At 50.5% G+C, this 23499-nt stretch overlaps 1 protein-coding gene and 1 long non-coding RNA gene across 2 annotated transcripts in view; one reads left to right on the top strand and one right to left on the bottom strand.

The window, feature by feature from the left end:
• The window catches only part of LOC147093360 (uncharacterized), a 42569-nt gene extending 19945 nt beyond the window's left edge, over positions 1 to 22624 (top strand). The window contains exon 2 of the mRNA XM_085974290.1: positions 21483 to 22624. Coding sequence (XP_085830416.1) covers positions 21591 to 22460 — 870 coding nt within the window. The 5' untranslated portion in view covers positions 21483 to 21590 and the 3' untranslated portion in view covers positions 22461 to 22624. The remainder of the gene's footprint in view (positions 1 to 21482) is intronic.
• On the bottom strand, positions 219 to 12901 carry LOC147093361 (uncharacterized). Its single transcript, XR_015074695.1, has 2 exons — positions 11929 to 12901; positions 219 to 1397 (listed from the first exon to the last, which is right to left on the bottom strand). It is a non-coding gene; the product is annotated as an uncharacterized LOC147093361 (long non-coding RNA).
• Positions 22625 to 23499: the final 875 nt, after the last annotated feature.

Genomic DNA, 23499 nt, shown 5'->3' with positions numbered 1-23499 from the left:
TACAAAAACATGCTCCCTTCAAACATTACTAAACAAAACAAACAGAAATCAAAAGTCACAGACGGACATATTCATCTCTCCCTCCCGTGAGACAGGTGTAATAAAACATGACAGTAGACAGAGACATTCCCCTGGGCTTGGTTCTGTTAGAACCGGGTTTTCCTGGTCCTCGTCTTGAGTTCCGTAGTACGAAGAATGATTTTAGGCTCGAGGGTTCGGAGAGTTAAAACAACATTTTATTACTTCCAACTGTTCGCAGTGGTCACACAGTATATTGAGGTCTTTTACAGTACATTCGTGTCCCGAGAGTCACACCGGATTAGGCACGTGTTGCCAGCATTTACGTCCCCGGGCGGTGTCTGACTCTCTTGATGATCCACACGTCTTCTGGCTAAGAGCGAATACTGGCAGGGAAGCCCCTTTTTTACAGTGGGACAAGGGTCATTACATCACTTCCCTGGCAACAAGCGTTCTCCAATGGGGATCACTTAAGCCCTTTCAGTTTGGCCATGATCTGGTCTTCAGTCTGGCGGGCAAGTCCTGACTTGTCTCACTGCTGCATATGCCTTCCTGAAGTACCGGATCGTGATTGGGCACCGCACAATAGCTAGTCAATCATCTTCTAGCTAGCAGTTAAGCCCTTTTAGTGACCTTTATTGCTCGTTAACACTTGGCCGCAGGCTGGGGCAGGTGTCTCTCTTTTCTGCTAGCTTTGCACTTTGCAAAGCTGAGGCTGCTCTTTAATCTAATCTAGACTTTCCTTGTGCGAAGCCATTTTTGTAAGCCAATTCATCGTCCATTTTATTCACATTTCCACATTCCTCCCTTTGATTCTTTGTACAATCTCCAAGAATCATTATATACAAGGTATCCTCCTGATAGTGCACTTTATCAAGACCATACCCCGTGACTCCGTTTTGTTTGTGTTCTGGCCCTGAACACAACCAAAAGGGTTTTAATTTCGAGTTTACAGATAACTGTGTAGGACCGAACAGGCTTCCTCTGGGGGTTTCCCCTCCTCTGCTGCATCTACTTCTACCCTAATTCGGGAGAGGCGAGGGAGTATAGTAGCTCCTGCACGACTAATACAACATTTGATAATAGTTACAAAAATAATAATTCCCAAAATTACGCCACTTCTGTTGGGAATCATGGTACACAATAAGTCCAATTTATTCTTCTGTTGGGGCTCCTGTCGTATCTCTTTTCACGTGTGTCGCGTGTATCCAAGCTTTTTTTCCTTGTACTTTCACGGCTGCTCCTGTGGTCAACAGGATGACATACGGACCTTCCCACTTGTCTTCCAGGGGGGCTGGCTTTATTTTCTTTACCCAAACTTGTAGCCCGGGGACTAAACTGTGTCCTCCCAGTGGGGGTTCTTGCCAAGCTGCGCTGACCTGTTGGGAAGCAAAACTGACAGCATCTGTTAGATCTTTACAATACTTTAGTACTGTATCACTTAGAAGATGAATGTCAGCCCTACGTAGACCTATTGTTCCGGGTAGCGACATTGGTCTACCGGTAACAACCTCATAGGGACTGAGTCCAGTGGTCCTATTCGGGGTGGCTCGAATACTACATAGGACGAGGGGTAGGGCCTGAGGCCATGGCACTCCTTCAGAGTGATACTTAGTGAGCTGTTGTTTAATTGTCCTGTTTGCTCTTTCCACTTGTCCCGATGATTGGGGGTGGTATGGGCAATGCAATGACCATTGTATTTGTAGTAGTCTACAAAGTTCTTTCATTATTTCCCCCGTAAATGTGTGCCTTGGTCTGAGTCAATACATAAGGGCACGCCCCATCTAGGAATGTAATCTTTACACAAGACTTTCGCGGTTGCAGCAGCGGTGGCGCTTCGAACTGGGGTGGCTTCGATCCATCGTGAAAAGCGATCGACCATCACCAATACATCTGTATATCCCTGACATTTTGGCAAGGAAATATAGTCGACCTGCAAATGTTGGAAGGGCCCTGCCGGAGCAGGTGCTTTTAACATTGGTACTTCAATTTTTTGTCCGGGATTTACTTTTTGGCATGTCACACATTGCTCCACTATTCTTTGGGCTTGAGTTCGAAACCCTTTGGCCCACCAGTTTCTCTGGAATCTGGCTGTCATTTGCTGTGCGGCTATGTGTCCACACGAGTGTATTTGTTGGGCCAAAAACGGCATCAGTTCCTTTGGGCATCCTACTGCTCCCGTTTTGAGATGTTGCCATATGCCATCTTTATTGGGTTGCAACCCATTTTCTAACCATGTCCATTGTTCCTCCCTTGGGGTCTCTCTTTGCATTAGTAGGATGTCCCCTTGGTCGTTGTTTGTCGTGATATATCGCACCTGAGGTTTTGGGGGGGTAATGGTACGGGCGGCGTATTTTGCTGCTTCGTCTGCCCTAGCGTTGCCCCTAGCTTCAGGGGTATCTTCTTTGTTATGGCCCTTACATTTTAGTATGGTCACTTCTTCGGGTAACTGGATGGCATCCATTAATGCTGTTACCTCTCTTCCATTTTTTATGGGTGTACCTGCAGCTGTCAGAAAACCTCTTTGTTTCCATAGTTGTCCAAAGTCATGAGCGATGCCAAAGGCATATCTAGAATCGGTATATATATTGGCCGTCTTGTCTCGAGCATAGAGACAGGCTTGGGTGAGGGCGACTAGTTCTGCCTGTTGTGCTGAGGCCCCTCCTCCCATACTTCCTGCTCGTACTACTGCGAATTCTGTTGTAACCGCCCACCCTGCCAATCGGGTTCCTTTTTCCACAAAGGATGACCCATCCGTGTAAAGGACCACTTCGGGATTGTGTAAGGGTAGTTCCTGCGTCTCAGCCCTCTGCTGCATGGCGTCTAACAGGTTTACACAGTCGTGATCACTTTCTAGTTCTTCGGGGTTTGTCAGGGGCATCATGCTTGCTGGATTGCCCGGCCCGGATTTAGTAATGGTCAAATTATCTGTTTCCATAATCGTGGTCCATCGGATCCATCGAGAGGCGGTCACTTGAGCTACCTTCTTCATTCCTAACATAGCATGGACGGTGTGCGGGCATTGGACCACCAACTTTTGTGATAAAACTACCGGGGCTGTAACTTCTATTGCGAGGCAGGTTGCTTGCATAGCTCTCAGACAGTTACCCCATCCTTGGGCCACCAAATCCAACTGGGTACTATAGTATCCTACGGGCCTGTGTCTATCTCCATGGGCCTGGGTGTGGTAAACCACGTTCACTATCGTATCACTGTTAGTAGTTAGCACTGTTCACCACTGTTCGTTATAACTGTATCACTGACCACTATTGTATCACGGTACGAGGTCGCCTCTTGCCACACTGCTATACCTGGGATGACCACTGCCGACTCCGCCTTGGCTCCACCCACCAGGCCAGGTATAAAGGTGAGCGACTGGCTGGTATTCCTCCTGCTTGGATCGGATCACCCACGAGAGTGGGCTCTGTTATTTAGTCAATAAAATTGATATACCTATCAATTCCTCCAATAAAAGGCGAAGAGTTACGAAGCAAATTTAATGATGTCCGACAACGAGTCACAACCGGCGGAGGAGCCACCAGCGCAGCTCCCAGGAGCACAGCCACACCAGCCAGCTTGGCTGCGAGCCCTCAGACCGCCGTACCTGGACCTGAACCCACGAGCAGCAAACTCAGCCGCAGACTTTAAACACTGGCTGGTCTGCTTCGAATCATACCTGAGAGAATCCAGCGTCCCTCAGGCATCCAAACTAAGTGTCCTGCAGGCACAACTGAGCCCGAGAGTATACACTCTCATCGAGGACATGACTACCTACGAGACCGCCATCAACCTGCTGAAACAGAAGTACCGGACCCCGGTAAACTACATGTACGCTAGGCACCTCCTAAGATCACGGCCGCAACAGCCAGGAGAATCAGTAGCCGAATTCTCACAGGCGCTATATGCACTCGCCAGGAACTGTGACTTTAAATCGGTGTCGGCAGCCGAAAATACTGAAGATAATATCCGCGACGCATTCCTGAAAGGCCTACGGTCCGAGTACTCACGGCAAAGACTGCTGGAAGCTAAAGACCTCAGCATGGAAAAAGCTGAAGCCCTCGCTATCTCCCTGGAAGTGGCCCACCAAGATCAGGAAGCATTCACCAGGTACTGCTCGCGACCCTGGGACTCGGGCCCGACCCCTACCACAGCACCCTTCCCAGCGCCGCCCCCGGGACCTACCTCTGCGTCGGCGTCCCGGACCCGACCGGCCCCGCCACCCCCGGCACCGGCCCCGACATCGGGCATCCGCGATCGGGCCGCCGGCTGTTTTTTTTGTGGCCAGGAGAAGCACCCGAGGTCGCGCTGCCCAGCCAAGAACTCCATATGTAAAACCTGCCTGAAGAAAGGCCACTTCTCCAAGGCCTGCAGGAGCGGATCCTCAGAGGCCAGCAGTGCCGCATGCGAACTATGGGGGCGGCCATCTTCGTTTAGGGCAACTGAGGCCAGCATCCCCACACATGAGTCATGGGGGCGGCCATCTTTGTTTAGGGCAACTGAGGCCAGCATCCCCACACATGAGTCATGGGGGCGGCCATCTTTGATTAAGGCAACCGACCCCAATAGTGCCTCATGGGGCCCTACCTCGTGGGAGACGCCATTTTACTCACCACGCCCGACCGCCTCGCCCGCAGATGACAACGACTCGCTCAGCTACACACTAGCTTCCGTCACCCTGGACCAAGCCCGCCCGCACCATCTGTCCAAGTCAATGATGGACATCAAAGTGAACGGCCACGCCACGACCTGCCTGTTCGACAGCGGAAGCACGGAGAGCTTCATCCACCCAGACACGGTGAGCCACTACTCCCTCTCTGTCCTACCAACGCGCAGCCGAATCTCGATGGCATCGAGGTCCCACGCCACGGACATCAGCGGCTACTGTGTCGTGACCCTGTCGGTTAAGGGCACGGAGTATAAAAACTTTAAACTCCTCGTCCTCCCCCATCTCTGCGCTGCCGTCCTACTAGGGCTGGACTTCCAATCCCACCTCCAAAGCGTAACCCTAGCATACGGTGGACCCCTCTCCCCACTCACAGTCAACAACCAGCAAACGTTAAACCGCCCACCGCGTAACACCTGCAGCCTCTCCACCCTCAAGGTCCCGCCACCCTCTCTGTTTGCTAACCTTACCCCTGACTGCAAACCCGTCGCTACCAAAAGCAGGCGGTATAGCGCCGGGGACAGAGCCTTCATTAGCTCTGAGGTGCGGCGCCTCCTGAAAGAGGGCATTATCGAGGGGAGCAGCAGCCCCTGGCGTGCCCAGGTCGTAGTCGTAAAGACCGGCGATAAAAACCGCCTGGTCATCGACTACAGCCAGACCATAAACAGATATACCCAGCTGGACGCATACCCCCTCCCCCGCATATCTGACATGGTCAATCAGATTGCACAGTATAAAGTATTCTCGACCATCGACCTGAAGTCGGCCTACCATCAACTCCCTATCCACCCTGAGGACCGCCAGTATACCGCCTTCGAGGCGAATGGGCGCCTATACCACTTCCTTAGGGTCCCCTTCGGTGTCACTAATGGGGTCTCGGTCTTCCAAAGGGAGATGGACCAGATGGTTGACCAGAACGAACTGCAGGCTACATTCCCCTACCTAGATAACGTCACTATCTGCGGCCGCGACCGGCAGGAACATGACGCGAATCTGGAGAAATTCCTCCGTACGGCCCAACGGCTGAACCTCACCTACAATAAGGAGAAATGCGTGTTTAACACCACGCGCCTTGCCATCCTCGGCTGCGTAGTGGAGAACGGAATCATCGGCCCCGACCCAGAAAGAATACGCCCCCTCATGGAGCTACCCCTCCCCCACTGCCCTAAAGCACTTAGGAGAACCCTGGGGCTTTTCGCCTACTATGCCCAATGGGTACCCAATTACGCGGACAAAGCCAGACCCCTCCTGAAAGCCACTTCCTTCCCCCTCACGGAGGAGGCGTGCGCGGCCTTCTCCCTCATTAAGGGAGACATAGCCAAGGCCACGATGCACGCAGTGGACGAGTCCATCCCCTTTCAGGTGGAGAGCGACGCATCCGACTTCGCCTTAGCCGCCACCCTAAACCAGGAGGGGAGGCCAGTGGCCTTCTTCTCAAGGACCCTACAGGGCCCCGAGATCCGACATTCGTCGGTCGAGAAAGAGGCCCAGGCGATCGTGGAGGCAGTACGGCGCTGGAGGCACTACCTGGCAGGCAAACGATTTACCCTCCTCACCGACCAGCGTTCGGTGGCTTTCATGTTTAATAACAAGCTGAAGGGCAAAATCAAGAATGACAAGATTTTGAGATGGAGAATCGAGCTCTCCACCTACGATTATGAGATCTTGTACCGGCCAGGCAAGCTGAACGAATCCCCTGATGCCCTTTCACGAATGACATGCGCCAGCGCGCATATCGATAGGCTTCAGACCCTCCACGACCAGCTCTGCCACCCCGGAGTCACCAGACTCTACCATTTCATTAAGGCCCGCAACCTGACCTACTCCATCGAGGAGGTCAGGACCATGACCAGGAATTGCCAGACCTGTGCGGAGTGCAAACCGCACTTCTATAGGCCGGACCGAGCAAGCCTGATCAAGGCCACCCGCCCCTTCGAGCGCCTGAGCATCGACTTTAAGGGGCCCCTCCCGTCCTCTGACCGTAATGTGTACTTCCTCAACATCGTTGATGAGTACTCCCGTTTCCCCTTTGCCTTCCCCTGCCCCGACATGACCAGTAGCACGGTCATTAAGTGCCTGAATGCCCTCTTCGCCTTGTTCGGGTTCCCGAACTATATACACAGCGACCGGGGCTCCTCCTTCATGAGCGAGGAACTCCGGCAATTCCTCCTCGAGAGAGGTATTGCAGCAAGCAGGACCACCAGCTACAACCCCAGAGGTAACGGTCAGGTGGAAAGAGAGAACGCGACGGTATGGAAGGCCGTCCTCTTAGCCTTAAAGTCTAAGGGCCTCCCAACCTCCCGCTGGCAAGAAGTCCTCCCGACAGCGCTGCACTCCATCCGGTCATTACTTTGCACGGCCACTAACACCACCCCCCATGAACGAATGTTCGTTTTCCCCAGGAAGTCGACTACGGGAACCACTCTACCAACCTGGCTGACCGCCCCGGGGCCGGTCTGGCTGCGGAAACACGTGAGGACCCATAAAACGGACCCCCTGGTCGAGAGGGTGAACCTCCTGCACGCCAACCCCCAGTACGCCTACGTGGCGTACCCAGACGGGCGGGAGGACACTGTCTCCCTACGAGACCTCGCACCCTCAGCAGATCCGGAAACACCGCCACCACCCCCCCCAACCTCAGTCCAGGTAGACGGCATGCCGGAACCCCACGAGCCCTCGCCGACCACGCAAACACCAGCATCAACACTGGATAAGGCACCAGCACCGGATAAGGCAACACCACCGCTGCGGCGATCGGAGAGGCTTACGAAGCCTCCGGACAGACTGACCTACCAGAATTGGTAGTACACTTCACCCCGCCGGACTTAATTCTAAACAAGGGGTGAATGTGGTAAACCACGTTCACTATCGTATCACTGTTAGTAGTTAGCACTGTTCACCACTGTTCGTTATAACTGTATCACTGACCACTATTGTATCACGGTACGAGGTCGCCTCTTGCCACACTGCTATACCTGGGATGACCACTGCCGACTCCGCCTTGGCTCCACCCACCAGGCCAGGTATAAAGGTGAGCGACTGGCTGGTATTCCTCCTGCTTGGATCGGATCACCCACGAGAGTGGGCTCTGTTATTTAGTCAATAAAAACCTTTAGTCACCTTCGTAACTCTTCGCCTTATATTGGAGGAATTGATAGGTATATCACTGGGTTAGTACTGCTGTCATATACCCGTCCTTTTCGTGTACATAGAGGCGGAATGGCATCCGCACATCGGGAATGGCTAAAGCCGGTGCGCTACATAGGGCGCGCTTCAGTTCTTCGAACGTCCGCATTTGCTCTGGGTTTAATGCGATCTGATCCTTGGAACCCGGATTGTCCTTTAGCAGTTTGGTCAAAGGCTGCGCTTTTTGGCTGTATGATTCTATCCAGAGGCGGCTGAAGTTACACAGGCCTAGAAATGATCTCAGGGCTTTTATGGTTCGTGGGCATGCGGCCATTTGAATTGCCTTTTTTCTATCCTCCGTTAGACCCCTATTTCCCTTGGATACCTGTTGTCCTAGGTATGTGACTGTGGTTCTATTAATCTGTGCTTTATCCCACGTTGCCTTGTGTCCTGCCCGCTCTAGGTGCCCTAGGATTATCAGAAGGTCTTTTTGGTGTTGCTCTTTTGTCTTTGAGGCTATAAGGATATCATCTACATATTGGATCACCGTAGATTCCAGAGGGGGCAGTGTTCGTAGGTCCGTCTGTATCGCTCGGTGGTACACCGTAGGACTACTGTGGAAGCCCTGTGGCATCCTTGTCCAGGTGTACTGTTGTTGGTTTACCGTAAAGGCGAACCACGGCTGCACCTCTTTGGCTAAGGGTACGGCCCAAAAGCCATTGGCCATATCTATTACTGAGAAGCTTTCTTCCTCAGATCCCAAGGAGTTAAAGATAACTGATGGGTCCGCCACCAATTGGGTCTTTTGTTCTATGCACTCGTTGGCCTTTCGATAATCAATGGTCAGTCGCCATTGTCCATTGGATTTTTCCACTGGCCACATGGGACTGTTGGAGGCAGAGTGTGTCTTAATTAACACCCCTCATTTTTCTAATTGTTCGATTATAGGCAAAATGCCGGCGATGGCGGCGGGGCTTATAGGGTACTGTTTTGTGGAAGGTGGCGGCTTCCCTGTGAACGTTACGGGGTCTATTCGTAGGGTTCCGCACTCATATTTATCTCGCGCCCAGATAGGATGGTCCTTCAGGCCCCACTCGTCCTTACTATTCTCTTTCACAGCTCTTATCCTGCGGGGGCTGTTTTGGATCATCCAGCCTATGTCTCCATTCCCAGTGAAGTGTAGGCTAAAGTCTAGCTTTGTCAATATGTCCAAGCCTATGATGGGGGCGGTGACAGGTCCAATCCATATATGTTCCCTTGTTTCATAGGGGCCGAAACACAAGGTCATTTGGTGGGTTCTATGTAAGATGATGTCTTCTCCACTGGCCCCTAAGGCTTTCTCAGTTTTCCCATCTAGCGGGCAGTCTTGGGCATATTGTGTGGGGAAGAGCGTCAATTTTGCTCCTGTGTCCAATAGGCAGTCTACTTTCAGTGGGGGTGAGTTATCTGTTTTTCCCACCAACAAAGTCAAATAGAGGCCGTCCCTGGCTTGGGTGATTAAAGCTCTCAGTTGCCAAGGTACCTCTACCTTCGGGAGTTCATTGGTGGGGTCTATTGGTTTTTTGCTTGCTGTCGGGCCATGCTATCGAAGGTTTCCCTTCCGGTGGAGTTTGAGTTCCGGTACATTTCTACCATCGCCATCTCTCCAGGGCTAAGGGTCGGTGGGGAGGTGGTAATTGTCTGGGTGTCATACAGGCCGGCGGCGCCCAGGGTCTGCCACGGATTTGTGCCGGGTTGATTATCTGGGACTGCCTGTCCTTGCCATTGTCCTCCCCCACCTCTTCCTCCGTTATTGCTTCTTCCTCTACCCCTGTTGCCCACTCGGCATGTTCTAGCCCAGTGTCTGGTTTCTTATCTGGGTTTCCCGAGGGGGGTGCAGAGCTTGCTTGCTCCGGGGGGTTTAGTTTCATGACTCGGAGATTGGCACAGTGTTCTCTATCCTGGGTTACGGCTTGTTGGGTCAGGTTCGCAAAAGAAACTGCGTTTGTTTTCCAGTTTGCCATTGTTAATTTTACCAATTTTGCCAGGTCAGGTCTCAAACCACTCATAAATGCGTTTTTCAATGGTTCATGGGCGCAGGCATCCACCTCTGCTTCGGTATTCTGTCCCATGCCAGAGTACTCTACCCACTGGTTAGCGAAACGATCGGCGAAGTCATTGGGGTCTTCTTTTTCTTTTTGGACACAGGAGGCTATTTTGGACCAGTCTGGATTGGTCGGGCCCCTTTCCTGTAGCCAATTTCTAATGGCCGTCCACCCTTCTGTCCTATTGGCTTCTGATTCTATCATAGCTAGGTCAGGGGGGACTATTAGGACTAGTGGAGCTGGAGGTGGTACGGCAGGGAGTGCGGCTCCGGCAGCTGGAGGTGGGTTGGCTGCTTGATGCGCCGCTAATGCCGCTTGGTGTGCTTGTCTGGCTGCGTTAAGTAGGGCGTTTGCTCATCTGGTGACGGCCATATTTACTATTGCCGTCAGGGCGGCCGACTCTCTTGTGCTAACTACTACTGCTATAACCTGGCATCCATCAAATGGGTGCAGGTTATAGATTGTTCTTTTTCGTTCCAAGAACTGCCAGGCTTTTACTCCGCTTTTCTTTGGGTGCGGCATATCAGTTGCCCATTCATCTATATCTTTTGGGTTGGCCGGGTAATAGGTATAAATTCGGAGATTTCGGCCGCCTACTTCATGTTTTTGTAACCTGATGGGGGCAAGGCATGGGGGTGGTTTCTCAGTTATATCTTCTTCGTCTGATGAGTCCGTAAGAGGAGTATTTATTTTAGCAATATGGGCTTCGTTTGATCGGGGTTGGGGCGTGGGCTGTTCATATGCCGGAGGGGCTGTAGGGGGGGCTGCAGGATGTAGAAGTGCCTTACTTCTTAGCTCTGGGTAATGACTCAATACACACTTGGATTCGTCAGACGGACAGGCCTTTTATTTCACTTCTTGCAAGGGGAATCAGCACCTCTACTCAAGGGGTGAGGCTACTATTCCAATGATACAGCGTAAGCGTTCCATATTTATACAGTGTAACAAACAAGTTTGATTGACATTCCTTTGTTCCTCTATCAGGATACATTTTAGATTAATCATCAGGTAGAAATAACATATTGACAGAAGGATCCTGGACACATAAGTCAACCGTTAATCTATAACAGGGCATGAATCGAGTAACCGGAGGTCCTCTTTAATCATATATTGGGAGGCTAGCTTTGCTTACGGTCACAAGTTATCAGGTCATTGGTACATCAAAGGAACTCATTATTTCACTTCTACATTCTCATTAGGTGGGCAGACATCTGTTCTTGGCTGTAGTTCGAGTACGTGCAATAGCTCTAGTTACACATCGACACTTGCCCAGTGTCAAGTCTGAAAACTTTTACCCAGCAAGCACTTGAAATTAACCCCTTATATCATGTAGATTTCCTCAAGGATAGGTAGGGTACAAGGGCATTGGGGTAATCGTCACCACTTTTGGGCTTTCCCTGTGTGCCTCCCTTTCCTTCTTGATTTTTGCCTTCCACTTTTCTGCTCTTTCGTTTGCTTTTTCAAGGCATTTTTGGTGTTTCTCTAACTCGGTTTTGTATTTTGTTATTTGTTCATGGAGAGCTTTTTTTGTTCTTTTTCTTTGGCCTCTGCCGCCTTCCGAGTTATTTCTCCTCTCTGCCGACACTGTTTCAAGGTGGCCAATACCCAGCCCATTTTTCTTTTCCTTCCTTTTATACGGGTGGTCTTGCCCCATGCTCTTTTTATATCATCAAGGGACCATTGTCCTTTTGAGGCACCAAATTTTTGTTCGATATTATATTCATGTTGTGGGACATCGAATGTACTTTCTATATACTGTTTAAGTTGGATTACTATTTCTTCTAACGTGGTTTTGGGAGGGGCTTTGCCTCCTTTTTCCGTCATTGGTTTTGGACTTGGTTCTGTCATGTTGCCACAGGTCATAGACTTAACGAATAAGTTTATCGATAGATCAGAGTCCCGGACTCTGTCGCGTGCTAGCAATGGGACACTGTGCTCCGTTAACCGCCAGCCAGAGGGTACGCTACCCGGTTGGTTCGTTCAATAAAGATCGCAGAGACAGGGTGCAAAAAGGGCACAATAAATTATAGTGCTTACCTTTTTCCCCTTTCTTGATGTCTTGCGATCCTGCCGACTACGCCAAGTTGTTAGAACCGGGTTTTCCTGGTCCTCGTCTTGAGTTCCGTAGTACGAAGAATGATTTCAGGCTCGAGGGTTCGGAGAGTTAAAACAACATTTTATTACTTCCAACTGTTCGCAGTGGTCACACAGTATATTGAGGTCTTTTACAGTACATTCGTGTCCCGAGAGTCACACCGGGTTAGGCACGTGTTGCCAGCATTTACGTCCCCGGGAGGTGTCTGACTCTCTTGATGATCGACACGTCTTCTGGCTAAGAGCGAATACCGGTAGGGAAGCCCCTTTTATACAGTGGGACAAGGGTCATTACATCACTTCCCTGGCAACAAGCGTTCTCCAATGGGGATCCCTTAAGCCCTTTCAGTTTGGCCATGATCTGGTCTTCAGTCTGGCGGGCAAGTCCTGACTTGTCTCACTGCTGCATATGCCTTCCTGAAGTACCGGATCGTGATTGGGCACCGCACAATAGCTAGTCAATCATCTTCTAGCTAGCAGTTAAGCCCTTTTAGTGACCTTTATTGCTCGTTAACACTTGGCCGCAGGCTGGGGCAGGTGTCTCTCTTTTCTGCTAGCTTTGCACTTTGCAAAGCTGGGGCTGCTCTTTAATCTAATCTAGACTTTCCTTGTGCGAAGCCATTTTTGTAAGCCAATTCATCGTCCATTTTATTCACATTTCCACAGTTCCAACTGGCCAGACGCTTCAGGGGCACCCTTCAGTTCTTCCCCCCTGATGGGGAGCGTGGATTTTGGACATCTGTCCCCTTCCCGCCCTGGAGCTCCTCCTTAAGGGGGCCCCAGTGGCTGCAGCAAGGCTGGGGGAGGCATGCTGACTGTCCCGGAGCGCAGATGCCCCTGAGGTGCGGCCTGGACAACCTCTGGGTCTAGAGGGCCCAGCTGCTGACTGCTCCACCTGTGCATGGGTGGAGCCAGTCTGTCCTGCAGGTGCTGGCAGCTGCAGTGGTGAAGTGCCAGTGGTGGGAGCAGGAATGCTGTCATCCTGAGAGAGGACAGCACTTCCCTGCTCGACCAACACACTGGCACTCCCACGGGGCAGCACCTCAGCATCCGGAGCAAGCACAGATTGCTGGTCTGCTGCGGTGCTGTGAGGTCCCCGGGTAATCATGCCTGAGCCATCGAGGGTGGCAGCAGTCACTGGTCACGTGGCCTCCATGTGCCTCTGCAGGAGACCAGCGAGTGACTGCGTGGCAGCACTTAGCCCTTGCGTGGTAGGTGCCAGTGCTTCGGCGAAGTCCTGGACAGTCCTTTGCATTGCTTCAGTGAAGCCCTGGACAGTCATTTCCATTGTCCCGCGGAAGCCATGGAGACTCCTCTCCATTGCTTCGGTGAAGCCCTGGACACTTCTTTCCATTGCCCCATTGAAGCCCTGCACAGACCTTTCCATCGCTGCGCTGAAGCCCTGGACAGACCTTTCCAAAGCTGACCCGAAGTCCTGCGCACTCCGGGCCTGTGCTGCGCCAATGTCTTGGACAGTGGTCGCCAGTGTCTCGGTGGCTTGAGGCAACATAGAAACATAGAAGATAGGAGCAGGAGTAGGCCATTCGGCCCTTCGAGCCTGCTCTGCCATTCAATGAGATCATGGCTGATCATCCAAATTCAGTACCCGGTCCCTGTCTTCTCCCCATATCCCTTGATCCCTTTAGCCTCAAGAAATATATCCAACTCTTTCTTGAATATATTTAATTAACTAGCCTCCACCGCCCTCTGTGGCAGAGAATTCCACAGGTTCACCACTCTCTGGGTGAAGAAATTCCTCCTCATTTCAGTCCTAAATGGCTTACCCCTTATCCTTAGACTATGACCCCTGGTTCTGGACTCCCCGGCCATCAGAAACATCCTTTCTGCATCTAGTCTGTCCAGACCTGACAGAATTTTATAGGTTTCGATGAGATCCCCTCTCAATCTTCTAAACCCCAGTGAGTATAAGCCCAATTGACACAATCTCTCCTCGTACGTCATTCCTGCCATCCCAGGTATCAGCCTGGTGAATCTTCGCTGCACTCCCTCCATGGCAAGAATGTCCTTCCTCAGGTAAGGTGACCAAAACTGCACACAATACTCAAGGTGCGGTCTCACCAAGGCCTTGTACAACTGCAGCAAGACATCCTTGTTCTTGTACTCGAACCCTCTCGCTACGAAGGCCAACATACCATTTGCCTTCTTAACCGCCTGCTGCACCTGCATGCTTACCTTCAGCGACTGGTGCACAAGGACACCCAGGTCTCTTTGCACTTCCCCTTCTCCCAGTCTATTGCCATTCAAATAATAATCTGCCTTCCTGTTTTTGCCACCAAGGTGGATAAACTCACATTTATCCACATTATAGTGCATTTGCCATGTTTCTGCCTCTGCAGCCATGAGCTCAGTGTGCCTCCGGCCAGCCTGAGCGCTCATTTCCCTGAGGGCATGCACATCCTCTGTGGTCTCTGCAGCAGCACTGGTGGCCTGACTCGCCCTCCGGGGAGATGGCCCCCGATCTTCCCTTCTCCCCCTGTGTTGCTGCACGCCGCTGTGGCCCGCTACTGGCTCCTCGTCCGTGGTGTCCTCCCCGCTCCCCTCCCGGGATGGTGTGCCCCCAGTCCGCCGCTGCGCTGGCTCGCCTGCGGCTTCATCTGGTGTTTCGGCATCATCCTGGTCGCCGCCTCCAGAGTCACCCATAGTGGTAGTTTCAGGGCCCAACTCCTCCCTGGACGAGTCAGCAGCTGAAAGCAGGGAGGTACATGAGTGGCATTAACGTGAGGACAGGGTGGCAGCGAGGGAGGCATGGAGTTGCAGTAGTGGCATTACCGTGAGGACAGGGTGGCAGCGAGGGAGGCATGGAGGTGCAGGAGTGGCATTAACGCGAGGACAGGGTGGCAGCGAGGGAGGAATGAGTGCTGCAATATACTGCAGTGGATCCACAGTCAGAGATCATGCTGCTGGGGGGTACAGTTGGGAGGAGAGAGATCCAAAAGGCGATAGCCTTACCATCGTAGGCCACTATGGGGTCGGCAGCTCCAGAGGCGGCAGGACCAGTCAGCTGGGTCCCCATGATATGTTGGACCCTCTCCTCCAGGTCGGTGAGGGCCTGGATCTGGGCACGTCCTCCTCCGGTGGCCATTTGCTGGTGTCGGTTATGTGCCAGCTTCCCCTGCAACAGAAAGGATGGAAATTGCTGAAACATCCTGCACTGAGCACACATCAGCTGCCCGCCATGGTTGAATAGCCCTTACATCATGCACTGAGCAGCATGTGCATGTGTCTTTCCTGAAAGGGCCAGGGGTGCTGGCTGGCAGATGGCCTTTGGCGGCTCGCCCACCCTCTAGCCAGAAAGTCAGGTGCACATGGAGGGATGAACAAGATCGTGGAAAAGGCACTCACCCTGACGACCCGAGTGAGGTCGTTGAACTTCTTCCGGCATTGGACCGCAGTGCGAGGGACCACGCTCCTGGAGCCCACTCTGGTGGCCACGTCCCTCCAGGCGCGCCTGTGTTCGGCATGTGGCGCCCTCCTGCCATCCTGGGGATATAGCGTTTCACGCCGGCGCTCCACAGCGCCAACCAAAGCCTCCAGGGCCCCCTCATCAAAGCGTACAGCCCTCTGCCTGACCCTTTGCATCTTTGCAGAGCCTGGAGTGCCTCTGTTTAGCCTCCACCGAATTTAAGGCGTGCCAGGAAGTGTTGTGTCTTGTGATTCCAATTGACCCACCCCTTTAAGAGCTGTCCGGCGCCAGTGTGTCTCGGGGTCAGTGATTATTGACAGCACCTGCGCTGCGCCCCGCTGCGGCAAAGTTGGGTTGCGCCTCCGAGTTAGCGCCTTAAGAGTAGCGTGCAGCGCCTGATTTAGCGCCACAATCACCATCAGGGGCGCAGCGACCCAATACAGCGCCAAGTTGCGTCTGGCGCTAAACTTTGCACTTCGCCAGGACTAGCGCCCCAAACGGGGCGAGACCGAATTTCTAGCCCTTAATCTTTTGTTAAACAAACTTTTTGTTGCTCTTAATTTTTACACACCAGCTTAACTTAAATTAGTTCAAAGGTTTTTTTCCAATTCTTGGGGCACAATCTTATTCGCACATTCTTAAAACTTCCGAAATCCAAGACTAGACAAAAGTTTTTAAACGCTTTTAACACAGAGAAGTGGGTGGAGCTAAAACAAACATAACAGAATCTTTCTTTTAAAGACAGACTTTCAGACAAAAGAAATACTGTAACTTCTTAAACATTCATAGTCAGGAAAACTTTCACACTTTAACACACACTTTCACACAAACTAAAATTCCAGCATTTTTTAAGGTTCCTTTTACTCAGCAAATCTTGTGTTTTATTTGTCTCAGCACAAATGTTAATAACTTCCATGTCAGTAAAACTTTAAGTTTCTCTTTTTTCCCCTCTTTTTCCATCGGTGTCCCTATCTTCTTTCTCCTTGTTTATCCTTTAGTTTTGCCAATTTTTTTTCTCTAATTTTGTCACCTGCTCCTGTAGATTTTCGTTTTAATTTCCTCGGTCTTTTGAATGACCGTTACTAATCGGTGTACCAATATAACTCCCGCTTTCTTTGTCTTACTTCCCTTTTGTGTCTCCCACCATTCTCGTTGGTACATTGGTACCTTAGACGGATCCCATCCATCCTTTTTCATCTTATCTATCAAACCCTTCCGGTCTTCTGCATAGAGCCTGGTAAGGGACCCAGGGGGTCCCCATTCCATCTCTTTCCCCGACGCCATATCCAGTCCTACATCAGTCTTACCTACTCTGCTGCATTTCTCTGTGCGGGTTTGCCGTGATCCTGTCTTTATTCGTGGTACGTCCGTGACCTGGGATTTCTCCCCTCCGTCTTACCTCTAGTAACACCCCCGGTGGTCGTAAAAGACTTTTTAAGCGGTTAATTAATCACAATTAAGCACACATATATTCATTGACTTCACGATCCCAGGGTACTTTGGAGTCTCTCAGCCTCCTTGATCCTGGCCATCACGCGGGGCCCAATCACCCTCTTAATTCCGGCTCAGGCTAGGGTCGATGAGACAGGCACCCTCCTTGTCCTTGTCGATCAGTCAATCACTCATTCCTTCGTGACCTCTATCGCTACACAGTGTTCCCTTAGTTCATGCGATCCACACTCACACAACTGTGTTCTCTCACCTCTTACAGACTTTCACTTGATTCGTGATGCTATGGCACTGTCCCTCTGCCTTCCGAGATGACTCAATTTCTGGACGGTCAAAATTTGACTTCTCGTCTGGGTTCACTGGTACGGGCAGTCTTTCAGATCCATAGCACCCTGCTCGCCGCGCCAATTTGTTGGTGAAAAATAAATTCACTCAAGTCTGTCTTAAAATAAAAGTGAAAGTACACAGTTTATTAACAGAACGTTCTGGGAGAAGGTCATAGACCCCGCGGTCTAGTGACACCCTTCTCATTCTCTCTTGGTTGGTACAGCTTATTATTCCATTTTCATCCAATCACATTGTATTACAATAATCACCTGATCACATATGGCTTATTTATTCTTTTCAGTCTTAGTAAAGGTTAGTTACATCTTACTATGCCTTTGGTCACAGTTCAAATTCCCATGACCCCTATATTCTGCTGTGTCTACAATTTTTAGCTAAAGCAGCATATTCCTTATCGCTGACTCAGAACACACATTCTGTCTTGTCCCACAACTGCGTCTTATCTTGGTTTTTCGAAGCTTCTCACACTGTCTTTTGTGCAAGACTAGCGAGAGTAGCACTTTTTCAATCTGTACTGTCTTATCTTTGTTTTTCACACAGCACTTTTCAGTCTGTCCTTTCTTTAGTTTTGCCTTTTTACATAAGTCAATTTTTATTGTGAAATTTCTTATCGCCACCTGGTTTCTTTTAGCTCTCGTTCATTCTCACATGAACCCACTCCTTTGTTCTGATTTTAATTCTGCTGGCACCTACTTAATTAGTGGTTACCTCGGCTGTCTGAATTCAGAGAGGATTAATTTTAACCCCTTCACTATAATGTGGCAGTTTTTGAACGCCTTTTGGAAATCCATGTACACCACGTTAACCATATTGCCCTCATCAACCCTCTCTGTTACTCATCAAAAACTCAATCAGAACCAGAGCGGCTGGGCCCGGCGGATGTGCGGCCAGGGCCCCGGCACCAGGAAACCCAGGGTGCAGCGCCTCTCCCATCCGAGCCGCCACTTCCCGGTTTCTTCAGCTGGTGCCACTGGGTCCGACTCGGGACAAAGGACAGGAGCCAGGCTCCCAGAATGGCCCGCGGCCCCAGGGAGCATGCGCACTCTCAGCGGGGAAATCGGCGCGTTGCATAGAGCGGTTTCTGGGGCGCGGGGAATTGTGGGTGCTGCGGCCGCCATTAGTCAGCGGCTGTGGGGAAGAGTTTTATTGCAGGCTGACGGAAGGTAGGTCCCTGGCCGTCTGTGTAGGTCTTTTTGTTGCTTCATTGTTGAGGATGTAACTAGTAAAATAGTGACGATCTAGATTCTTTTAGGCGTCAATCTGGTTCAACAATAATCGACTCGAACACTGTTTTCTCAAAGAATAGTCTTTTATTCTTTATCGGCCGGAGCACTCGGTTCTGCTTGACTACCCAGAACTCAGCCGAGTCTGGAATACCAGCTAGGAGCGAGAGCTACGGACTCCCAAAAAGTTACAGGTTATATACACTTCAAAAAGTACAAACTCATCAGTTACTACACAATTTCCCTTAGCAACACATTACCCTTCAATCACATTCTTTTGAAGACAACTTATCCATAATCTTATCACAACATCAAAGCCCATTCTTTTACGATCTGTCTTTTGATCTAACCATCGGACCTCAAGGGCCGGTGTTTGTTTACTATAGCCTAGGTCAATTTGAGTTGTCAAACCGTGATTGAGCACTGCTCAGATACCAATTGATTATCAAAGGACAGTTGACATTACATGATCTTTATTGTTCTACAATCTAAATTGTTTCAGAGCGGAACTGCCATCTCTGCAAACTAAGGCTGAAGTACCCCTTTCCGGTCTCACCTAAACTAAAAGCAATCATCCCTTACACGAAGCCATTTTGTGCCCATTCTATTTACACTGCAAGGTTCCAGACACCATTTTAATTCATCAGAATGTATTCCAATAAGGGGTACGTTTCCACAATAGATAAGGGAGAACCAGTGGATGTTGTGTATTTGGACTTTCAGAAGGCTTTCGATAAGGTCCTGCATAAGAGATTAGTGTGTAAAGTTAAGGCACCTGGGATTGGGGGCAAGGTATTGGCTTGGATAGAGAACTGGTTGGCAGACAGGAAGCAAAGAGTTGGAATAAACGGGTCTTTTTCCGAGTGGCAGGCAGTGACTAGTGGGGTACCGCAGGGATCGGTCCTTGGACCCCAGCTATTCACAATATATATTAATGATCTAGACAAGGGAACTAGATGTAATATCTCCAAATTTGCAGACGACACAAAGCTGGGTGGGCGTTTGTGCTGTGAGGAGGATGCCGAGAAAGTACAGGATGATTTGGACAGTTTGGGTGATTGGGCAGAAGCATGGCAGATGCAATATAACGAGGATAAATGTGAGGTTATCCACTTTGGTGGCAAAAACAGGAAGGCAGATTATTATTTGAATGGCAATAGATTGGGAGAAGGGGAAGTGCAATGAGACCTGGGTGTCCTTGTGCACCAGTCGCTGAAGGTAAGCATGCAGTTGCAGCAGGCGGTTAAGAAGCCAAATGGCATGTTGGCCTTCGTAGCGAGAGGGTTTGAGTACAGGAACAAGGATGTCTTGCTGTAGTTGTACAGGGCCTTGGTGAGATCACACCTTGAGTACTGTGTGCAGTTTTGGTCACCTTATCTGAGGAAGGATGTTCTTGCCGTGGAAGGAGTTCAACGAAGATTCACCAGGCTGATACCTGGGATGGCAGGAATGACATATGAGGAGAGATTGGGACGATTGGGCTTGTACTCGCTGGAGTTTAGAAGAATGAGAGGGGATCTCATTGAAACTTATAAAATTCTGACAGGACTGGACAGACTAGATGCAGGAAGGATGTTCCCAATGGTTGGGGAGTCCAGAACCAGGGGTCACAGTCTAAGGTTACGGGGTAAGCCATTTAGGACAGAAATGAGGAGGAATTTCTTCACCCAGAGAGTGGTGAACCTGTGGAATTCTCTACCACAGAAGGCAGTAGAGGCCAATACATTAAATATATTCAAGAAGGAGTTGGATATATTTCTTAAAGCTAAAGGGATCAAGGGGTATAGGGAGAAAGCAAGGACCGGGTACTGAATTTGGATGATCAGCCATGAGGGGCCGAATAGCCTACTCCTGCTCCTATCTTCTATGTTTGTAAGTTTCTATGTTTCAGTTTGAGCTGGAGTGGAGATGGAGGAGAAGCTGCTGGGTTTAACCCCCAGTACTTCTGAGCCCAAGAGGACCCAACAATTTCCAATGTGAGACTGTCAAGGGAGGTGGATTCTAGGGGAGATTAGGTTGTTACACAGAATGTAAAAGAGTATTGTTTTAGGAACAAGTATTTCTGTACAGGCTTTTAATCCAGTTTACATCTACAGATTTGTTTTAATTCATTCTTGGGATGTGGGCGTAGCTAGCAAGAGCAGCAAATACAGGAAACTTTCTGGTATCCGGCACTGATGGGATCGAGCTGGTGCCGGTCGATCAACACTGCCGGAGAAACGCGCGCTATAGTTAAAAGATACGGAGCTTCTGAGCTCTGTCTGAAGCAACAAACCCTGTTGCTTAGCAACAGCTTCAAAACAGTCGGCGCAGCTTGCAAGCGTCTCTGTAGCTAAGCAACAGCTTTAGCTAGACGCTTGCAGAGCCACAAATGGAGAAAAAAAGGAGCTAAAAGTAAAAAAAGTTATCTGAACCGACTCCTGAATTTTGCCGGTGGATAGAGCATTCCGGATATTTAACCTCCGTTTAAACGAAAGTTTCCTGTATTGCCAATCCCCAGTTTCCCGTTGAGAAGGGGGTGGTGAGTCACCTTCTTGAACCGCTGCAGTCCGTGTGGTGAAGGTATTCCCACAATGTTGTTCGGTAAGGAGTTCCAGGATTATGACCCAGCAACGATGAATATATCTGAGTCAGGATGGTGTGTGACTTGGAGGGGAACTTGGAGGTGATGGTGCTCCCATACAACAGCTGCCCTTGTCCTTCTAGGTGGTGGAGGTTGTGGGTTTTGGAGGTTCTATCAAAGTTCTGGTCGAGTTGCAGATGTATAAAGTTCCTTTCCTTCACCCCCTCCCCCTCCCACCTCTCTCTCTCTCTCTCACTCTCTCCTCCCATAGAGGCCAGAGACTTGTGTAGGCCCAGACCAGGTGGCGGATTCCCTTCCCTGAAGGACATCAGTGAACCAGTTGGGTTTTTATGACAATCCGGCAGCTTTCATGGTCACTTTTCTCTAATGCCGGCCCCACAATTGACCAGATTCATTGAGCTCAATTTCACAACCTGCCTTTGTTTTCTTGTGGGTTGTCTCTCACGCTCCCTGTTTTAAATTAATTTTACAGGGCACTGGAAGGGGATGATTTGCAGACAGGAAACTCAAACCAAACATCACGTCAAGATCTGACAGAGTCACTCGACTCATCGGATCTGAATATCATCGGCCTCTGAACATGGAAGCAAAAAGCACCGTCTGCAGTGGGGAGAAACCGTACATGTGTTCTGTGTGTGGACGAGGCTTCAGCCAATCCTCTGGCCTATCGACACACAAGCGCATTCACACCGGGGAGAGGCCGTTCACCTGCTCTGAGTGTGGGAAGGGATTCACTCAGTTATCCAACCTACTGAGACACCAGCGTGTTCACACCGGGGAGAGGCCGTTCACCTGCTCTGAGTGTGGTATGGGATTCACTCAGTCATCCAACCTGCTGATACACCAGCGTGGTCACACCGGGGAGAGGCCGTTCACCTGCTCTGAGTGTGGGATGGGATTCACTCAGTCATCTAAACTGCTGATACACCAGCGAGTTCACACCGGGGAGAGGCCGTTCACCTGCTCTGAGTGTGGGAAGGGATTCACTAATTCATCCCACCTGCTGACACACCAGCGTGTTCACACCGGGGAGAGGCCGTTCACCTGCTCTGAGTGTGGGAAGGGATTCACTAATTCATCCCACCTGCTGGCACACCAGCGAGTTCACACTGGGGAGAGGCCGTTCACCTGCTCTGAGTGTGGGAAGGGATTCACTAATTCATCCGACCTGCTGATACACCAGCGTGTCCACACCGGGGAGAGGCCGTTCACCTGCTCTGAGTGTGGGAAGGGATTCACTCAGTCATCCAACCTGCTGAAGCACCAGCGAATTCACACTGATGAGACACCTTTTAAATGCTCGGACTGTGAAAAGAGTTTTAAAAGCAAAAGGAAGCTGATACAACACGAATGCCCTCACACTGGGGAGAGGCCGTTCACCTGCCCCGTGTGTGGGGAGGGATTCACTCGCTCATCCCACCTGCTGACACACCAGCAAGTTCACAAGTGACAGCAGGGGGTGGATTCTGTTGTTGACTCTGTTAATCACATCCAGGACTGAACCATGTTTATTCTGACAGTTGGGGATTGTTTCTGCTGATGTTAATAACTCCGGGAACTGGGCTGGAGTTTAATATTCTGGATATATGTCAAATAAATCAACTTTGTTTTAAAGACATTGTTGTAGATTTTTGTCTTTCCTACCTGAGTGTTTAGCATCATCTGGCTGGAGCTCAGAAAGGACAATCTGGGGGAGGATCGTACGGTGGGAACAGAACTCCAGCCTGGACACAGTCCTTCAGGGCCACACTGAGAGGGGCAAACGGCACTTTGGTCTTTCTTGTCTCTCTTCACTGACAGCAAAGTTGCTGTGCGGGTTAATCTCGAGGCGTGTGAGAAATATGTCCCAGCCGCTCTCTGCCATGGTTCAGAGCTCCTAGGCACGGAACAGAAAGCTCCTTTAGGAATGTACCCAGGTGCTTTTTTTTAATGGCCTTATTAATATGTGTCGCTACTTTTAGTGATTTGTGTATCTGTGTCCCTGGATCCCTCTGCTCCTCTAGCCCATTTAGACTCTTAGGGGGAAATTTGGTGGCGCCCCCTTTGGGTCGCTAACGTCACCGGGGCTAATTTTAATGCCCTGAAAAAGTTAGCACCCCTGCGCATTATATTCAGTGGTGGCACCCCAGGCAGGAGGCAGGGTGATACTGGAAGCGCTGCCCTCCCTCTTGAGGCGCTACCAGTGAATTTCACGGCGCTTCATGTAACAGCGCCACGCCCGTCGGCGCATAGCACCGCATCATAGCAGACCTCCCTCCCTGATTAAAGGGGAGGGGCCTAGCACTGCGCACACCGGGGCCCTGCTGGACCACCGGGGAGTGGGGTGTCAAATCAAGAGGAGCGCCGGGCTGTGCGATTGCGGCTGTGGTAAACCACTGTTATACTTGCCTGTATGTGTGTGTGTGTACTCCACTAGGTACAGGTCTGTACATGCCTCGGCTGACTCCTCCCACTATTCCAGGTATATAAGTGACTGCCTCTCAGTCCCT

The sequence above is a fragment of the Somniosus microcephalus genome, unplaced genomic scaffold (assembly GCF_052327205.1).
Source record: "Somniosus microcephalus isolate GS21.2 unplaced genomic scaffold, FLI_Smic_1.0 unresolved_chr1, whole genome shotgun sequence".
Lineage (NCBI taxonomy): Eukaryota > Metazoa > Chordata > Chondrichthyes > Squaliformes > Somniosidae > Somniosus > Somniosus microcephalus.
Note: the sequence above shows the minus strand (reverse complement) of the source record. Positions and strands in the feature narration are given on the sequence as shown.